The sequence below is a fragment of the Anopheles stephensi genome, chromosome 3, assembly GCF_013141755.1.
Source record: "Anopheles stephensi strain Indian chromosome 3, UCI_ANSTEP_V1.0, whole genome shotgun sequence".
In the NCBI taxonomy this organism is placed as follows: domain Eukaryota; kingdom Metazoa; phylum Arthropoda; class Insecta; order Diptera; family Culicidae; genus Anopheles; species Anopheles stephensi.
In genome coordinates, this window is record NC_050203.1 from 43,086,799 (window position 1) to 43,106,604 (window position 19,806).

The 19,806-nt window shown below is 46.2% G+C and overlaps 1 protein-coding gene across 6 annotated transcripts; it reads right to left on the reverse strand.

Moving 5' to 3' along the window:
• Nucleotides 1-642: 642 nt before the first annotated feature.
• On the reverse strand, nt 643-19,759 carry LOC118510554 (serine-rich adhesin for platelets). Of its 6 annotated transcripts, none has more exons than XM_036052534.1 (4): nt 19,650-19,759; nt 18,637-18,785; nt 14,804-18,563; nt 643-14,670 (listed from the first exon to the last, which is right to left on the reverse strand). In XM_036052534.1, exons 2-4 carry the CDS (start codon nt 18,637-18,639, stop codon nt 3,521-3,523), a joined length of 14,913 nt encoding a protein of 4,970 aa, XP_035908427.1. In that variant the 5' UTR covers nt 18,640-18,785; nt 19,650-19,759; the 3' UTR covers nt 643-3,520. The 6 variants fall into 6 exon arrangements, with proteins under 6 accessions (XP_035908427.1, XP_035908424.1, XP_035908426.1 ...); XM_036052531.1 differs by having other exon boundaries at nt 18,637-18,734; nt 19,514-19,756; XM_036052533.1 differs by having other exon boundaries at nt 19,514-19,756.
• Between the last annotated feature and the right edge of the window lie 47 nt (nt 19,760-19,806).

The following is a 19,806-nucleotide window of genomic DNA, read 5'->3' on the forward strand; positions in this document are numbered from 1 at the left end:
GGAAAACAACACAATCAAGCAAAGCTCTATAAAAATAGCTCAATTATAAAGCAATACTACTGGACAATACGGCGGGCGTCAAGCCGTAGTACTAAAAAATATAAATAATTTAATAGAATAAAGCAATACTGACCTTCCAAAAAAAAAAGGTAGCGAGGTAATATTTTTACCTTTAAGACCGTTAACGTTGCAGCTTTTCACAGTTCCACAATACTTCGTCGTTGTTTGAAGGCCCACCCCACTAAGAAGCAGCATTACGCTCTAATATGTGAAAACACAGCTCTTCTGCATCTTGTTTCAGCACAATGTACAATAATACATATCATATTAACAGTATGACTCGGAGATTTTTAATCCGTTCATTTAGACAAAATAATTTAAATGAACAACTAGGCCACCTGTTGCAGTTGCTGCTGTTCTTACTAAATCTGGCATAAAACTGCATGAATTCCAACGAGAAAAAGATTTAAATTTTCTGTCTAATTTTGCTTCCGTACATACCTGTTCCTTTTTCGTGTTTTATGTTTACCGTTCGCTTCGTGTTGAACTCAGCCGGCCAAGCCAGCGCCGTATGTTTGGACCACCACTGTTATTTTCAGGTTTCTTTCCTTGGTCGATGTATCTAATTGCAACAGCACAACCTCCTCGAGTAATTGTTTATTAATCACTAAAATACATTTAGTAAACAGAGAAAATGAATCTGCTAGCAAGTAACAAAGAGTTTTTACAAATGAAAATGAACTGTCCGAAGGTGATGATGATATTAGGTGATTCATCGGAAACATGAAGCATAGAGATATCATTCATTTTCGTGTAGCAGTAGCAGTATTTATCTAATTGAATGTTTCCACACCTTCCGTTCAACAGTTCATACCACGCACGGTTCATTAAAATATGTTTACATTGATTTGGTTCAATCGCCAGAAATCATCGATTTACAGAGAACGTAAAACTCCATCCATTTTCTTATCAACTTATCTGCATGTTATCAGCACTCTCCAATCGGGCGCAGATCACCAGCAGACCTGTGCTCAATTTTGCATGTGCATGTGCATGTGAATAACAAAAGAAATACACGACTTGGCGAGCACAAATGTATGTGTAACAAGAAGCGTTTATCAATAAAGACTGTCCCAACTAATCAACACAATACGAACATTTATGATATTTTACTTTTTGGACTAACGACACGGGAATTAAGTTTATATGGCAGTCAATACAATACAGTTCTGTGTGATGCTCTTTCCCTTCTCTACTGATTAGCAATCCGTTTTGACCTGCCCTGCCCACAAATGATAAACAACTTCATCGAGACGCAGATCTCTACATTAACTTGCCTCTAGAGATAAGCTTTCCATCCTCTCCTCCATCAATTTTTGATGTGTTTGTTGTTGCTGTTGTTGTTGCGCATCACGTTCCACATTGTGTTCTAGTGTGCAACCATACCTCCAAATACAGTTTTCCGATTTGCATAGCAGAAGGATGGCATGAATGAATAGTTTTGTTGTTGTGTTGTGTCCTGTGGTAATGTATGTTCAGAAATTATTGTTTTACAGCCTTTACAGCACCACCACCACCACACTCGTCGTACGCATCCGCCCCATTACTATTTCCATTATATGCTTACAATATGGTATAAAATCGTGTTCCTTGCAATCCACCTTCTTCTCTCTCTCTCTCTTTCTCTCTTCTTTTGTGCCCCGACCCCCGTCCGTCTCGCCATGCGTCCATCATAAGCATGCGAACACGTGTTGTATGCTTCAGTGTATCGGAATAATTTGCGCTTTTGCTGAGATCGCTCGTCATTAAATATTGCTGTTTATCTGATGATTCATGCGCTTCCTGTACGCGCGCGCTTATGCACAAATATTCAAATACCAGATGTACGGTTACACCTAATGTCACATATTTTGTTATAAGATTTCAATAGGTTTGTTTCTTACGCGGTACGTGTAAGTGCTGCTTTTTATACATGTTCATCGCCGCAGAGAGCTATACACCCCGCTACAACAGTGTAGCGTGCGTTCTTCCTTTCGCATTAAAACCGTTCAAACGAAATGTATGGTACCGCCGCTGATGAATACTGTGAGTATTGCTGCAAAACTAGCAATTGCAGCTACTTGGCTGCTGATGATGCAGATGACGACGTCCACTAGGAAATGTGTTGTAATGTTTATTTTAACTTTTGCCACAAAACCACTGAACTTAAATTTTTTGTAGTGTGTTTTTTGTTTGTTTGTTTTTTTTTGTGTTTTCCATAACATTTGTGTGATGTATGCCCTCGTATCGGAGATTAAGGAAGGGCATCCAACAAACCACCAAATATGTAAAAATAAAAACAGACCATTAGACAATTTGCCTTCCACAAAACCTAGCTCCTGGTGGTTCCTCTAATCACAATTCTTCTCTGCACCAGTTTTCTATATTTTTATCATACATTACACACTCACACATATAATGTGCGTTCGGATTGGAAATTCATCAATCAATCGTCTTTACGAAATTTGCTAATGCTAGTTTTGTTCATCCGTTCCTAGCGAATGCACATTCCCGCCTATTTATATACAACGGTTCGATCGAGACCACAGGAGATTCGTTTGCCGGAAGGAAGTATGCACATAGTTCGCTACTCTCGTTTCAACGCTCTCGACACTACTACGGTCAAGTTAATGATTTACAACTTTTCACTGCCATTCGCTAATTACTGCTCAAACTTCCAGCGTAGCACAACAATTCGTGCAGTGTCGTAGAACTGTTGCGATAGCGATTATTAATCAAATTCACTACCTTCTTAAAATCTTTCATACAATTATCTGTGTCGGTAGCAAAAGGAATTTAAAAACAAAAACAAAAACACTAAAGAACCATCTTCAAAAAATGCAGTAACTAACATTTTTTTCTGCTCTTCACAGTATTATGTTCTTATGTGCTAACCACCACTCCACCATTCTGTTCCGTTCATCACTATTTGCATATGGGTTTTAATTTCTTTACAATGCGCTATCCATTCCATTTCGTCCATACCCTTGTTTCGTAAAGGACGACCTGACCTGGTATTTTGCTACCCTCCAATCCCTTCATACTGGTATTTTTGATTCCACCTTCGATATACTGCTTTGTAGTTGCCATTATTTCCTGCAATCCCCCTCATTACACGAGATATGGTCGATAATTTTAATATCAACACTCACACTCACACACACAGACATGCATTATGCGACTTAAAGCAAGGGAATTTGTTTTTCTGTTTTGTCAATGTGCTGTTCCGATGGGTGATCCGGGATGAGCGTCAGGAACATTATCACACATTCTCAGAAGGAAAACAGTTACACTGATTTGGCCAAGCCAGCAATGACCATGCCAAGGGTTTTGTGATGTCCAAGGAGACCGTTGGAGAAAACTATATGGTGATTGAAAATGTACTAATCTGAGTCTGAACTGGTTGTGTTTGTTGTTGAGCTTTACGGATTGTTACGCGCAGCTGGACGTTTAATGCGAGCTTCCTACGAGTTGGTGATACCTACTTCTTTCGGTTTGTTGTCTGTCTGTTGCGACTATCGTGTTTTCCTTTTGCATGAGCTAGCATAGTTACGAGCTTCTTGTGCGAGTCACCCATTATCCAGCCATGCTGCTGTAGATGCTCACTACCGGTGCCGCACGGTTCTGCCTCCGTTTGTACGGGTAGTGTTTGCAGCTGTAACGACTTTTCCGGCTCAGTTTGTTTCGGTTGCTTCTTTTTGGGCGTTTGTGCTGCCTTTTTCTCAGTGATAGCGCTGCTTGTTCTCAGCTTTTTCCCATCACCCGTTGTTTCCGGCGTACCGTGTGCGATGTGTCGAACAGCGGACGTATCCTTCGCTTTGGTTTCATCCTTCAACTCCACATCCTCCGGGATATTGGCTCCATCGATTATGAGTTCCACCGCATTCGGGCTGCCTGATTGTTGTTTGCTCTTGCGGCCGCGTTTCTTCCCAGACGGGGCATTATTGTTGTTCGTCGGCTTGCGATGCCGATGCCGGTCATTATGTTTGGCGTTCGACTTTTCCTCCTTTTCCATTTCCTCTTCGTCACTGCTCGACGACCAATAGTACAGCATATCTCCTGCATTACGCTTGCGGCGCGAGGTCGCTAACAGGATGCTATTGTCTTCCGCATTCAGCAGCGTCGATTGAAGCTGTTCGATCTTCAGATTGGCTTCGATGTCGTTTTCCAACAATTTGCGCTTCACCTTCTTACACTTGATGCTCTGCTCATAGTCACTGTCGGGGTCGTAAGCAATGTTCTTCATTTTCTTTGGTGCTACTTTTCGCTGTTTGCTGCCCGGTACAGCCACCGCTCTACCGCTCCAGTCCTCTTCGGTACTTTTGGGCTTTCCTCTGTTCTTGCTTCCCCCCGTCACTACTACCTTCGACGATTTGCCCGACACTTTGCTATTGATAGTGTTGTTATTGTTGTTGATTTTGTTATTATTGTTGTTGTTGTTACTAGGGGCTGCAGTTGATGGTACAGTTGTGACAGGATGATTTGATGCAGGTATGGCCGTAGAAGTGTTTGCAACCATCATGCTCGGCTTGGATCGCGAAATGGTGGTATCGTTTTCGTTGCTCTCTTGCTTGGTACCTTCCTTGGATGGCACCAGGCTATCGCGCAGAGATGAATTAAGCTTTTGTTTGAACTTGCTCGTTATTGTTTTTGAAGATATGACTACACTCGATTCGAGCGTGTGCTCTTCTAGTGATGTTAATTCTAGTGCGAGTGAAACGTCTTCGGTAGAAACATTTGATGCCAGAGAACCTTTGCCACTGCCATCACCATTAGACGAGTGCCGGAGCGTCTTATTGTTGGAGGCTACGGCTGCTGCTACCTCCCTATTGTCCAAACCCAACGTTCCCGAGTGAGCTGTTGGCTTGCGTTTGCCGGTGATACAGCTTTTGCCCATGGTTTCTAGTATGACGCTTTCCATCACCTTTCGTATGGTGTCATCCGTAACTGTTGCGTCGGGTTTGGATGGCGGCTTCTTATCACCAAGCGAGTGTATACCACCTTTTTTGAGTCCCGTATGCTCGGTCCTACGATATTCTTTCTCGCTGGTACAGCTATCATTGAGCGATGATGACTTTTTCGCGGGAGCGGGAAGTGTACTCTCTAGGCTTGTTGATTTTACTTTTTCCTCAGATGCCCTGTGTAATAGGGCCCTCTTCTTGGACTGTGCATTATGGTCGTTTGGCTCATCGTCCTCCGTTCGATCGATCAGCTTCATGATGTCATCCGTTTGAAAGTCTTCAAACTCGTCCGAATCCCACGTCTCCGTCAGAATCTTTTGCTGCCCTGTTCTTCGGCGACGCAATCGCTCTGGCCCCGTATCGACTGTTGTTTCGTAATCCCGTTGCTCGAGACTATCCGGAAGGTTGGAATTATTTGCCTGATGTTCGACAACACCCGGTGGCCGAAGCATTTCCTCACCACAAAACCCTGTCGGAGGACGAGTGTCGTATTGTGGTTCATTTGCACTCTGTATCTCGTCTGTCGCTGCAGCAGCGTCATTTTTGAGCGTGTCAAACAGTTTGTCGAAATCTTTCGCGGCCGATTTAGCATTGGTCGTCGGTTTTGCAACTGTTGCCGCTGCCGTACCGGCGGCAAGCTTGTGTGGAACCTCGGGTGCAGTACTTGCTTCAAGCGAAGTTGTTGGGCACTTGCGCGTTCCCGCATCACCTATAAGCTTATCCTTTGCTCCGCCCTTTTTGAAGATCCGACCCATGATCAGACTCTTCTTCTGAACATCCGCGTTGGTGAGCTTTTTCGGTGCAGTCTGTTCGCTGCTTATGCTACTATTCTTATCCTCTTCCTCTTCCTCCTCTTCGCTCATCGTGTTGGTACCGTACACAAAGTCATCCCGATCCGAAAAGCTCAAGCTCGACATCTGACTATCCTCGTGCTCTTCGGGTGCAGTCGTCTGGTGTACTATTGCATTGGGTGCTGTGTGTTGCTGAGCCTTTTCATCATGCTTCAACATGCTTTGGTACTGCACTGCATTACTATTTTTCTTTGAAGAATACGTCGACGGTAGATCACCGTCGCACGGTGAATCTTGGAATGCGTAAACATCGTCCCCCTCGTACAAAAATGTATGATCACAAGGTACTGTTGCTGCTGCTGCTGCTGCTGCTGTTTCTACGTTTGGAGGGTGATTATTTTTATCCATTTTCCTGCGATATGGTCCGGATGATGTCCATCGATTAGAAGGTTTGGCTTGTGATTTGGCGGAAGTGTCGCGATTTTTCCCACTGCCTGTCCTATTCGATATTTGGGATTTTGAATTGTTTTCCACACAAGTGCGTAACACAATGGAGTTATTTTTCGTCCCAGCAGTACCATCTCGTTCATTCTTTTCCATCAACGGTAATGAAGGTGCGTGCACCTTAGCATCAAGAAACATGTCAGTCTCAACCACGGGCAACCTAGCGAGTGTTTCCGGGCAAGCACGAACACGCTCATCCTCACTGACAAGAGTAGTAGCAGTAGTAGTAGTAGCAGTTATCTCATCGTTCTGGACCGCTATGCCAAACTCTTTCGGAATATCACCACACAAAGCAACATCGGCAAGAGTGTCTAGACGCGATTCTTTGCCCACACCAATACCTGAACCTGCCGTATTAGTTGACATCACAGTCAGACCAGTCATTGGGATGGACACTTTGAAGTTGTCGTATCCCTTGAGTGCTCCTTTAGTTTTAATTTTTGCATTATTGGCATTACTCTTGTTGATACTGTTGCTGTCAGTACTACTTCGGCTGCTGGTACTCCTGTTGCTGCTGGTACTGCTACTGCTACTACTGCTACTACTGCTACTGCTGCTGCTACTACTGTTACCAGCAGCAGCAGAAATAGCCGATGTTGACTTTACCGTGTGGTGTGCTGGTGGTGATACACTCCCTGCATCCTTTGCCAAAACATACCGATGTACCATAAAGTTTGTTGCCTCTCCCAACAACCCTTCGTGATTTTGCTGGAAAATTGTGTCTTCTTGCTGTTGGATGACCGTTGCCGTTTCGAACGGCTCCTTTGCACAGCACGTTGGGCTCACTGGAAGTATCTGGTTATGTTCTATCAGGGGCAACTGAGCGGAAGGTACAGGGGCGGATACATTGTTTCCCTCATTTGCAAGCACTACGCACGGATTAGCAAGGTCTATTGAATTTACCAATTCGCTTGATTTTAAAGACACAGTGACACGCTGCAATTTATCGTTCTCGCCAGAATTCGATTCCTTCAGCATCGAACAACATTCGAAGAAAAGCTTCTCTTCTTGACTGAGTTCCTTTACCTCTTGATCGTGGTGATCGTGACTTTTGCCCTTGTCGGTGATTGCCAGCGACAATGCCGCTACGGACAAACCACCGTCAGGAATAGTCGCAATGACCGAGGGTACATCCAATGTCACGATTTTTTCCACCATTTCAATATCCGGTCGTTCAGGGGCCGTTTTAGGGGGAGGCTGCGCGCCTTCGTCAGACAGCTGCAACGAATCATCCTGTCGCCTCTCCTGATTCTGTTGCGCAACTAGGTATTCTTGCTCCGAAAGCTTGGCAATGTGCGAGAGCGTCATGCGATGCTTGTTGTATGCATCCTGCTTTTTGAATACCTTGCGGCAAAGGGTGCAGTTGAAGGATTGCACCGGCTTGTTGTTCTCTTCCTGTGTTTTTGCTTGTTGACGCTTTATTTTGCTGCTCTGGCGCATGGTTTTACGACGTTTTCGTCTTACGCGCCGGGTGCCCATTCGCGACTTGTTTGTCGATGTTGGTATTTCGGTAGTCACGCTCATCATATCATCGTCTAAGGCATCGGTGTTGGTAGTACTTTCATCGTCTGCAATTACCGACATAGCACGTGTCGGGACGGTGGATGGAGGTTTGGCAAACATATCCGCCGTTTGTTGCGAATGCGCGATAGGCACATTACTGCGAGCCGCAAAACAAGCCAGCGACATGTTATCGTCATCGGAGTAATCAGTCGAAGCGTTAGACGAGTTGGTCGTGTTGTTGATGATGTTTTCCACTAATTTTTTTATCGCTTTTGGCGATTCATCTTCATCGTTGGAAAATGAAAAGGATTTTCTGGGCAACCGTGGTTCTGTCATTTCCTCCATTACTCCATTACTACCCATCGGAGAATCGTACGCCGATATCGTTTTGTATTTCTCGTTTGTTTTCTCCAGTGAAGCGCTATTTGTACTATCTAGCGTTTGCTTTATGGGTTCCGGAGCTGATGCGCTCTCTGTCGGTACGACCGGCGTAATAGCTTTACGTGGTTTACGCCTTGAGCTGTCTATCAGCATAATTTCCTCTTGAATGTTGAACAACTTGGAAACTGTTTCTGCAATCTGGCTATTTTTTGTCGTGCGTCGCTTTGGAGCATTCGCCTCAGCGTCAGTGGCATGCAGCAGTAACGATTCAATCAGAGGTTCGGACGTCCCATTTAATGGAAGCTGATTTCTGCGCTTCCAGTCGCTAGGGCCAGGTGTTTTAGAACGCCGCATGGGTGATTTCTGAGACACTGTCTCTTTTTTCCTCGCGAGGCCCGTATTCTCTACTCCCATGTTCGAATTTAATGATTTATGAATGCCCTGCTTTCCACCGGTATCATCATCAGGCGCTTGCAATTCGGCTGTTGGTCGGTAAATTGAAGCTCTGCGCTTATAGACACGCTTCACTTCATTCCCGATATCGCGCAGACGCTCGTCTTCCGGAACTGCAACTGCAACCGATGCTGAAGGAGTATTGCTAGTTTCGTCTTTAACATTTTTCGCACTCGTCAAGGAACGCACGCATACCGAGGCCCTTCTAGCGCTGATTCTTCGTAATGGTACTTGTTCCGGAACTTCGACAGGCTTTTCTTCTTCATCATTTTTGGATTTTGAGTCCACTAATAACTCGTTCGGCGGATTCGATGGTACCTGCTTTTCTCGTTTATCCACTTTGTTTGATTTAACGGAAGCCGCGGCCACTGGTGTTTCCACCATACCGACAATCGTCTGTTTGTCGACTGAAAGTGGACTACTACGGACGCCCTTGGCTTCCAGTTGCATTTTGTTTTCCCTAGCATTAAGCTCTTCTTCGCGACGCTTCTGTAGAACTCGTCTGCGAGGATCGCGAGGCTTCATAGCCGATTCCGGGAAGTTTTCTGCCAAATCGAAGCTCAACTGGGCCTGGCTTCGTGTACCTCGCCTAGGTATCAGCACAAGATCGTCCTTGAACGACACGTTGGCAGATTCTTTTTTCAGCTTATTTTCTTCCTTTTCAACATATTGTGCCAAATCGCAGTCCACAAACACTGATTTGCGACGAGACATTATTCGTTTCGGGGGATGGGATGTTGCCTTTTGTGCAACTGGTGTATCTACAGTTTTGCCAGTTACTGCTTCCGTCAGGTGAACACTACCAATGACTGGTAACTGGTTTCCCAACGTGACATCATCGTTTTTTTCTTTAGAATTATTTTTCACACCGGTTACCTGCTGTACTACTCCTGCGGCCGGTGTTGAAGCCCGTTTTCTTAATACATTTTTACGGTCATGGATGGTAACATCATCAGTTTTGTCGTGCGCAGTAGCTAAATCCGTACACGATTCGGAATCGGTGAGTCTGGTTGATGTTTGCTTAGGAGAATTTTGAGTCTTGTGTTCTCCATTTATGGAGTTGAGCGTTTTTGTTCGACTCGCTTTAGCAGATACTACCGAACTTGGGTCCATCGAATTATTTAGCTTTTCGGTGCTTTCTTGTGCATTGACAGGTGCATATTCTTTTGAGTCGATAGTAGCTAGTGCAACCGATTTTTCTTTTCCCTCTTGCATCTGAACACCTTTAGCCCTACTTTGTAGCAGGGAGGATGTTGGCTGTACACTACAGCCAAGCGTGCCGGTCGATGGTTTAGTTTTCGGGTCTTTAGCAGTTGCCGGTTGCGGTGCAGCCGGTTCTTTGTCTTTGACCAGTTTTTTATTAGTACTGTTCACTTTTTTGCTGGTTGTATGTACCGAAGTCATTAGCTTGGATGAATCTTGTATCAATAGCTCGGGCATTCGTGGGTTAGACTTCCGCTTGGCTAACTGCGGGATCTGTTCCAGGGTGAACTTTACATCGGGCGTCTCACATGTTAAATCATGCAGCAGCTTTAAATCATCCAATCGCGACTTGTCCACTTCCTTAAAGCTTTCCAGTAGCTGGTCCGACAGTATGGAAGCCAATTCGTTTTTTCTCCTTTTGCGTACCACCTTCTTCGACCCCCCTTCCTTTTGTATCTCGGCGCTTGCCTGGCAGTCACTTACATGAGCCGAACCATCCTCCGACGCTGCATCAGTTTTATCAGTGGGCTTGATAGTGTCAGCAGCATTTATCGTTGGTAAAGGTGCAGTTGAATCTGCTTCCTTGTTGTCGCCTGTCGTGTGGTGTGCCGGTTCGAGAGTTGTGCTGGAGTCTTTTCGCGTTTCCAAAGTACGTGCCGGTGGGATTAGCTCCTCCGGTCTGGCTTGCAGCTCTCCAGCATGCTCTTTCTGTGGATCTTGCATTTTTTCACATTCTGTATGTAAGTTATTAAGTGGAACAGTAACAGTATCATGAGGCCTCTGCACTCCTGCATGCTGAAGTAGTGCTATAGGTTGGGCCATGCTATCGGGTGCTTTCAATTCGTTTGTCGGTACGGAACCCAATTCAGCCGGATGCTTCTTTTTACTTTGTCTTTCAGCTTTATTCTTAGTTGGTGCGTTGCTAGGTGTGGAGGTGTGCGTGATGATGTGCGATTTATCAGCATTAGTTGCTAATTCTTCTTCCAGGCGTGTGATTTGTTGATCTAATTTTTGTACATTACTGCTCTTTTCTAGCACAATTTCCGCTGCTGGAACAGTGGTGTGCACTGTTTTCTTTGTTTCTTCAAAACCGCTGACAATTCTCGTGTCTTTTTCGCTCATCATTTTATCTATAATTGACTGATTCCAAATTTGTTCCATCAACGCTTTCCGTTGCAGGTCCGCCACAGAAGCTCTGCGTTTCATTATGCGGCCACTGCCTTTACTAGCCGCTCCAGACGAACTGTTGTTCGGTTTCGCAGTTTTCGTATCGGACGTTCTGGCAGTTGCCGGCATGTTTGTGTTCACTATATGTTCTGGTTGAGTAATGAATCCATTCAGGTTTGCCGGTAGTGACGGAATGAAATGTGAATTTTCTTCTACAGGGTTGGCGTACATATGTGAACGTATTGCAGTTGTTTGTGTTGCTGAGGGTGGTTTAGGTTGATGACTCTGAGCGTCTGGTTTCAGCTCGAGCCCGGTTGATAGTACGTTACTATGCGTAGGATGAAACATCTTTTCCAGCATGCTAGCGGAAGTTGCTGGATCTGGTATTTTTAACGGTGGAATTACAGGAGGTTGCAAATGTGCCGGGAGCCTAACTGTGGCGAGCCGCTGCATATCGATTGGACTTAACATTGATGTCCCCGGTACCGGCAGCAAACTCGGTGCAATAAATGACAACGACATGGACGCTAACAGATTAGCACTTGTTATGCTACCAGCGGTGCCGGACTGTGGCGATGGTGCTGCAGCAAACGTTGGAATGATTGGATGCTGTTGTCTCACAGCTTTAGCCATTACATCACGGTTCGATTCGTCGGTCGGTACCGACATCGGTACAAACACACTTTTGCGTCTTGCACGTTTCAGCGGATAGACGGTCTGGCTTGCCAACGGTGGCATAGGGACTTGTGGAATAATCAGCGTTGTGATTGGCGGTGGTGTTTTCACGGAAGACCCGGCTGCATGTCCAGTCACACCACCAATGGGCATTTTGTGCAAAGTGGAAGGAATGACCGAAGGTGCCATTCGCTGTGGAGCTCTTATTGGCATTGTATCCTTTGCCGATGGCAAACAGTAGGATGAAATAGCTTTATCCTTTTGGGGTGTTGTTGACAAATCAACGCTAGTTTGCATATCCTGGACGCGCTCGTGAGCAGTAGAACAAGACTCGGTAATCGTGACGGATATTCGATTTTCCGGACAGGGGCCAGACCTTAACGCGGAAGGAAAACACACTGGTGCTAAACTGTCGGTGGTTTGTTCAGAGCGTCGATGAAAAACGTTTGTCTCAGGATGGCTGCCGTATCCAATGCTCTTCGTGTGATTCGAATCATGCCTACCATGATGTACCATTACACCGGAAGTACTGTTTGGTAATGGTTTTACGAAGGTAGAAGCGCTGTTGGGATAAGGCGTCAAGCTTGAGCTGTGCGTTAACGAAGCAGGCTTTTCCATTGTTAAATCTGTTGCACTATTTTCAGCCATCGAAGACATCGGATCTGGGGCGGGGAGTTGGCGCTGGCGTGCCACTATTGTAACTGACGGCACTTCCTTTGTAATGGATGGACGAGATTGTTTATATTCCACCCGTTCGATTATTAACCCAGGCGGAAGCTTTAATGATGAGAAGTTGCCTCTTCCCACTTTCGGTGTAATAGTGCATCCGGAATCGGTTGTCAGGGGCGACGGACATTTTAATTTGCGTGCTTTCTGTTGACCTAGATGCGGTGAGGTGTCCAGTGGCTGGTTAAAATGTGCGACAGGAATGTCAGCCTTTAAATTATGAGCGTGCATCGGTTGCGTGGAAGGGTTCAACGAAACCGAGGGTTCCTGCGGTTGTGAGCGTGATCTTTTATATACCGAACTGGAAGCATCATCCGGTTTCCATTGCACCGTGGCATTCCTGATCGCACCAGGTCCCATGAGACTGCTTTTGGACAGATTTAATGGTTCGTCCGAAATCTGTTCAGTTGCCGAAGACGCAGCATGTGTCGCTAACCGTTCGTATGTCACCGGTGTTGCCAGGATAGGTGATACCGGTCGAACGGTACTGGCAGCTTTAAGGCGTATTGGAACCGATTGAGGAGGCAATGCAGTCGCAGGCAGCGCATGGCAATAATTATTCGACCAGGTGTCGATTGCGTTGGCGGTGGCGGATGTTGATTCTACAGGCAATGTGATGCTTTCCGCGGATGCTGTATATGCTGAGGGTGGCTTTGCATTGTTGGTTAACGCAACTAGGCACGGAGACCGTGCGGGGAGCTGCTGAGCATTCATTGATACAAGTTCATCATGTTTCACGAAAAGTGAGCTCTCATCAGAAGATACAGAATGGCTGCTCGAAGTAGCCGCGTTGTTGGCTGAAAGCTTCTCCACCTCCGACACGGAGCAACCCGCGGACGATTCGTTTGGAGAAACCTCTTCATTGCTCTGGTCTTTGTTAAAAAAATCAACTCCCAATCGTTCCGACAGTTTACCAGTTAGCATCGCAATACAGTCATTCAGCTTCTTCTTTCTCCGTTTACTTCCAGCTGCCGATTGACCACCGTTTGCAGACATGTTTTGTTCTGCCATGCTAGAACACGAAGACAATGACTCGGACGTCGCAGCATTCTCCTCCGAATCAGGATCACACTTTTTCGGTGTTGCAGGTGGGTCCTTTATGTATTGCTTCCTGATAGGTTGATTTGGTGTTACCTGCACTGCACTGCGTTCGACAGCTACATATTCACTTGGTTCTATATCGGAAGTAGCCAGCTTATCTAAGCTATCGACAGTTTGCTCTACTAACACTTCCGAATTGTTCTGCTCTGTTCCATCTTTTGCGACTACTGAGTCGAGTGGGGAAATGTTGGCAAATGGTTCAGTTTCAGACGATGAATTAATTTTGCTAGAAATAACCGACCCACTATCCGCACAACTACTAACAGTGTCCGCAGTACTGTTACCGGCGTCGTCCTTTCGCTCACTGACTTTAGATTCTTTTTCTTCTAACGCTTCGTCTTTTACCATCGCACCTGAAGAAGGTATTTGCTTTTCGGTTCTTAACAGTTTTCGCCTGTTTACCAAGAGATTTTTTGCGCGCGCTGGATTACGAACGGATCGCGATGATAAGAATGTTTGACTAGTGGAAATCGATGCTGGTAACAGACGCTTACCACTGCTACGTAACATTCGGTGATGACCGTTGGTCGTAGTTAATCTTAACAGCTGGTGTTTACTCTTCTTCCACATTACCATTTTTTTCTGCTTGACCACTGTCCCAACAAGCTTTCCTCGGTTAAGTTTTCCCTTTTTTCTTACTTCTGAACTTTTCTCTAAGATGTGTGAAGATTCTTTGGAACACGGTTTGGAACTAACATCCCTGACATTACCCTCTAAGGAAGTGGTGGTTTTTTTGCAGGCAACTTTTTGTGTTTTCTGAGACTTTACATGCCCAGCAGCGGTTGCAGACCGAAGGGAACTGGTCATGGTTTGTCTTGAACGTAATTTTTTACCAGCAGTACCGTGAGGGATTTTTTCCCGCTTTGCTGCAGATATTATAGATGTGGACAAATTCTTACTACTATCAATATCGTTACCATTGTGAACAGGAGCAGTGGCGGTCTGTGCAGTAGTAGGTTGTGCTACGGTGGATTCACCAAGTAGTAAAGCTGAACGCTTTCCTCCGTGCGCTATCTGTTGAGATGTGACGGACCCGGATGCCGAGCAGAAGGTCTTCCTTGCTACCACCTTCGAACGCTTGGTGATTTGTTTCGATGTTTGAAAATTCGTTTGCCGAGAGTTGCGCTTTGCCGGAAGGTTTGCCAGTAGCTTTTGCACTATATCACCTGCAAAGATTTTTAAGAGCAAAGATTATAACATCTCACTCAACATGTACCCAGCTTTGTAGCACTAAGGTACGCATCAACAGCTGTACTAATAACAACTGCGACAAAGAATTTGTAAACATTATACACTTACTATCACTCTCCTTTGGTTTAGGTGATTTCCGAACCTTCTGGTTTCCATTCGCCTTCGAACTATCGTTGCTAGTGCTACTGTTGCAGCTGCTGCTGCTGCTGCTGCTGCTGCTGCTACTGCTGCTACTGCTGCTGCCAGTACAATCGCTGCTACTACTGCTGGCATTACTACAGATGCTGATATTGTTAGCGGTATGCTTTTCGTCGGGAGATGAAGATAATGATTGATATTCTGCCGTTTCCACCTTTTCAACAGCGTTTTGAGGCGGCTGCACCAGTCGCGGTATGGTTAGCAATGACGGCGCACAACTAACGCCATTACGATTGCCACCTCTTCGCCGTTTAGCACGGCGATACTTCATGCGCTTTTTGGCCTGCAACCAAACATAATCATTGGAGCAGTGCAGAATGTGTGCATACAACAGCATCTGGTTCTGGCACTCCTTCTGGCATTTGCTACATATCACGGAACGGACACTGCTTCCGTCATCCTCATCGTCAACTGCGAGCATCGAACATTGCGTGAGCGCGTTCATCGCGTCAGAGCAGGTGTCCAGCAGGGTAGTGACGGTGGTGTTCGTAGAATGGCGAGACGACGAAGAGGAGGCCCTAGTTGATGTCGATAACGAGGTAGCTTCATTTGACGAAGAATCTTCGTTTTTAATTTCGGCCACAGCATTGATTCCACAAACCCCCATTGCGTGCTGAGAATTCATGCCCTGTATGCCACTGTTCAATACTCGTTCCGGATTGTTCAACCGCCTACAGTGCCAACGGTGCATCATCAATGCTACGACCGGGATGAAAAAGTTCTTGTACAGTCGCTTCTCGATCAGCTCGCGACCAACAATCTCGTAGAAGGTAGAGTGTACGTGAGGATGGCGGAAGATGCGATGCTCTTCGACTTGCTTCAGAGAGGTAAACTTTGCACCACAGCCATAGCAGATGTAACACCTAGGACGGGCCCACTCGCCACTCAACACGACAGGTGATTTTTGATAGTGCTTGTTAAGCTGCATGAGCTGCAGACTTTGCAGGAAGTCCACAGTTTTGGCCCTGGGTTGTGGGGCCTGGGGCTGATTTGACCAAGGTACAAGGGACGAACTTTGTACCGGAGGTAGGGTAATCGTGACATCTTTCTCGTCCAATGGCTCTGTATACAAACCGGTTGGCAGCTCTTTACTAGCTTCTTCATCAGCCGGCTCAAGCTTTACGATACGCTGGTCATTCTGCTCTAAATCTATGTGCGGCAGCAATCGTGCATCGAGGATGTGATCCAACTGCTCAACCATGGCTCGTTTTTCATTGCGCAAAGTAGCTCCAACCTCGGCAATGAGCACCGGCGGCTCGCCTTTGGCAGAAGCATTTGCACATGGTGTGTCTGATAGTAGTGGCATCCGATGTTGATCATCGCCGGACCGTCGATGTTGGAATAGCTCATGCTTTGTACGCATGGTCAACTGTGTCCACATGTCCAGTTTGGATAGATCGCGCAATCCGACCGTTGGTTGTTTGATTTTCTTGACGATTCGCCCGTTTTCATTCACGTATTTGTATTTCTTCACAAAGTCCCACTTCCATTTCCACGAATTTTTAGTCACAGGTTTCTTCGTTTTCACTGACGACGTGGATGGTATGGCGCTCAACGCTGCACTGCTCGTCGTTGGCTTCGGATCCGTGCCATACTGCTCCACGGTTAGTAGCGTGGGAAACATTACGGATACGGCAGGAAGATTAGTTGCTTCGTGAATTTTGCTTTCCGTCGACACTGGGCTCTTGACGAGAGTGGACCGTACCGCTGGTACAACAGCTACCGGGCTCATTGGGCTCGGTGCACCGGGTGCAGGTGCTTCCAGTTTTCCGTCCAAGTGACAGCTTAGATTGTTTTTCACATTCTGTGTGACGGTTTCGTAGAAGTCTTCATCAAAAACGCCGTTGCTTGCTGCCACTAGCACAGCGCTATTGCTGCTAGACGCGTTGCCACTTACACCGCAGGTACTATCGCTCCAAACAATATTACCGGCCGGCGAACAACCCACCGATCCGCGATTGTTTAATCCACCCGCACTGTCACCCATTGGTCCGGTGCTAGGGACTAAAAGGTTGCCATTTGCTGCATTACCATCTGATCCTTTGTCGGATGATTTACTAGAATCCATCATATCGGGACCCCCGGGACCGTCTGCGGGCGGCAACGAGCTGGTGTGCAGGGTAGAACGTATGGTTTTCATCTTGGTGATTTTATTGTAGCAATTTTGTACCGGGTGCCCTTCGTCATGTGACAGTGCGAGACCCTTTTTCTTGGCTGTGAATTTTCCTAAACATGGCCCCGTGACTGAAGAAGTGGACGATGTAGACGATGCTGACGAAGATGGATCGGAAGATAGCAGTGAAGCGCTTGCATTAATTGAGGCAGCAGCCATAAGCCGCCGGCTCTGACGAGGTAATCTGTGCTGGGTAATGCCTAACCGTGACAGTAGCATGGGCTCAGAATTTCTTCTCAGCAATCGCTCCGACTTTTTAAAGGCCTTGGTGTTTGATTTGCCACTTTCCGCATCTTTATCGGCTACCAGCGCATTTGCATTGCGGAGCGACGATCGCAAACAGATGTTTTGTGCTGTCGATTCACCCTTCGCATTGCTGCCGTGAACACGATTGCTTGCACCGAGCCGATCCATCGACCGGGAGCTGGGTTCCGGGGCCGTTGGAAAAGACTCGTTTGGTTCCGTTACGATGCCGGGTTTAAGCGTTTTGCAGTTCACAATGCTGACGATCGGCTGTGGCAGGTGGTGTTGGTGGTGAAGAGTACAATCAATTTGAGTACTGTGACTAAAGGCTTTGAGAGCGGCTTTCGACTTGGGGCGCCCATTGTTGGTAGACGAATGTAACGCTTCCATGTGCGCTTCTCGTGCTTCGTCGTTCGGAAAACGTAGGGTACAGTGCTCGCAGGCGTAGTAGCGATCAGAGTGTACGGAAATCAGGTGCTTGAATAACTCTGGCAAATTTTCTGACATTAAGTTTAGAGTCTTGCTTTTATGGCAAAAGTGACAACAAGCGGAAATGTCTGTTCCGTTCAGCGCTGTCGACAGTACGCGCGCACTGCTTCGTCGTTCCTTCGCTATTCGATGAATGCGATCCGTGTGTTTGATCATCAACTTTTGGCTGCTGAAACTACGATCACAATACAAGCATAACACCTTGTACGCCGCATCGTGGGCGCGATCTGCGTCCGAAGCTGCACATCCCACCATATTGCAACGGTCCTGTTCTCGTCTCGTTGCACCGTCCGTAGGGCACCGATCGGTCGTGGGCGTGGGGCTTTTGTGCATTACATTTAGCATGCCCAGTATTGACTCCAACCGGTTCAGTGGCAAACTGCAAATAATGCTCGTGCTCGAAGAAGGATCAACAGTCGCTGACACTCTTTGTTCACTAGTCCGAAGATTCCCCGGCATGCTCTGGCCATTTATCGACCGAGACGAGCATAATGTAGTGGAAGTGCTGCCACCGGTGTCGGTACGATTCACTGTCAGTAGCCGGTGCGAAGTCCTGCGCTGACTTTGGCTCTCCTGCTCCACATCTTCCACCGGGCTACTTTTGGTCGAGGTTTCTTGCAGCTTGATGGTGGATTTCGGCGCGCTTTCCCGTAGGCTGGGAATTTCTGTGCAAATATTCTCACCCTCGATGCCGTTCTCGGTGGTTAAATCCGGCGGATGCTGTTCCTGATCACCACCTAGCTGGTGTAGGCGTATCATTTTAGTCTGCAAGAAGCAATAAAACAATGCGTTGTGAAACATTTGCAATTCTATGCAGCAGCACTCGAGCATTTGTTACCATGTTGACTTTGACATCGGCTGCCTTATTAGTCTATTTAATCCCGATTCCATACAGCATTAGATGATTGCCTGGTCCAGCACGGGGACTATTCGGTTCTGAAAAATGTATGTTCACAACACATAAAACCTAGTGCACCATCTGGAGTTCTAATATTCACATGTTAGTAAGCTTTAACCAACACAAGTAGGCAAAATATCTTATTAAATCTATATGTGAAGTGCATGAATGCATCGTGTCAGCCGAACTAGGACGACGGAATACGACTTGAATTTGCGCTTTACGGATTGCACCACATCTTCACTGCACTGATCCTTCTTCTCGTCCAAGAAACCGTTGACTTGCACCCATTGTAACACACTTTTTTCACATTTTGTTATATGTCGTTCGCTACACAACATCAAAAAACAGGGTACGGGGAAGGAACTGCATAAACGGGTACGGAAGATGCCTCATTTTGAAGAAAAGACCCTGAGCACATCCTCGATATTACGCATACGCATCAAAGTTATACATACGGGGCAGATAGACGGTTGCTTATTGCTCCAAATGTAAATGCTGTTTTGTTTTACTTTTTTTGTATGTTATACATGCTGCTTCTGCTGCCTGCTGCTGCTCTGGTGCAAACATTTCTTCGCGCACGCACTAACAAACACAAGTATTGTTTCTGTTGTTGGTAAATGTGTGAGTGTGTGTTATTTTTTTTTGCCTCTACATAGCTTTCTCTAAACACCCTTTTTCTTGAACGTGATAGGCAATTTGATGCCCGACGAGGATTCTGCACATTAATGCTCTGGGAATAGTGCATCAAGCTTGGAGGGATGTTTTTGTTGCGTTCAACTCCACATGGAGGCAACTTTCTTTTCCTATTGCTTACTTTTGCACCTCGATCATGCACAATTGTGGTCGGCTGCTTAAAACGGATGTGGGCCAAAGTTTTCTGTGCGTTCGATTAATGGGCAACGCTTTTACACATGCATATTTCACATAACGTATGTTTACACATCTCTTACAGCAACGGAAATTCGATTTTATCTTGAGCTTTTGGCTCTCTTCTTGTTTAATTATTCCACGACGAGCAAAACGGTAGCCATCTTGCTTTTCTTTTACGATTTTGCTTGATGGTGTGCGTTCGAGCTCGGTACGACTGCACAAAGGGCTTCGACACAG

Excerpts from the sequence above, each read along its gene's own strand:
- LOC118510554 (XM_036052534.1), bottom strand. Across the intron at positions 14,671-14,803 it reads TAAACCAAAGGAGAGTGATA|GTGATATAGTGCAAAAGCTA; the intron begins GTAAGTGTATAA and ends AAATCTTTGCAG.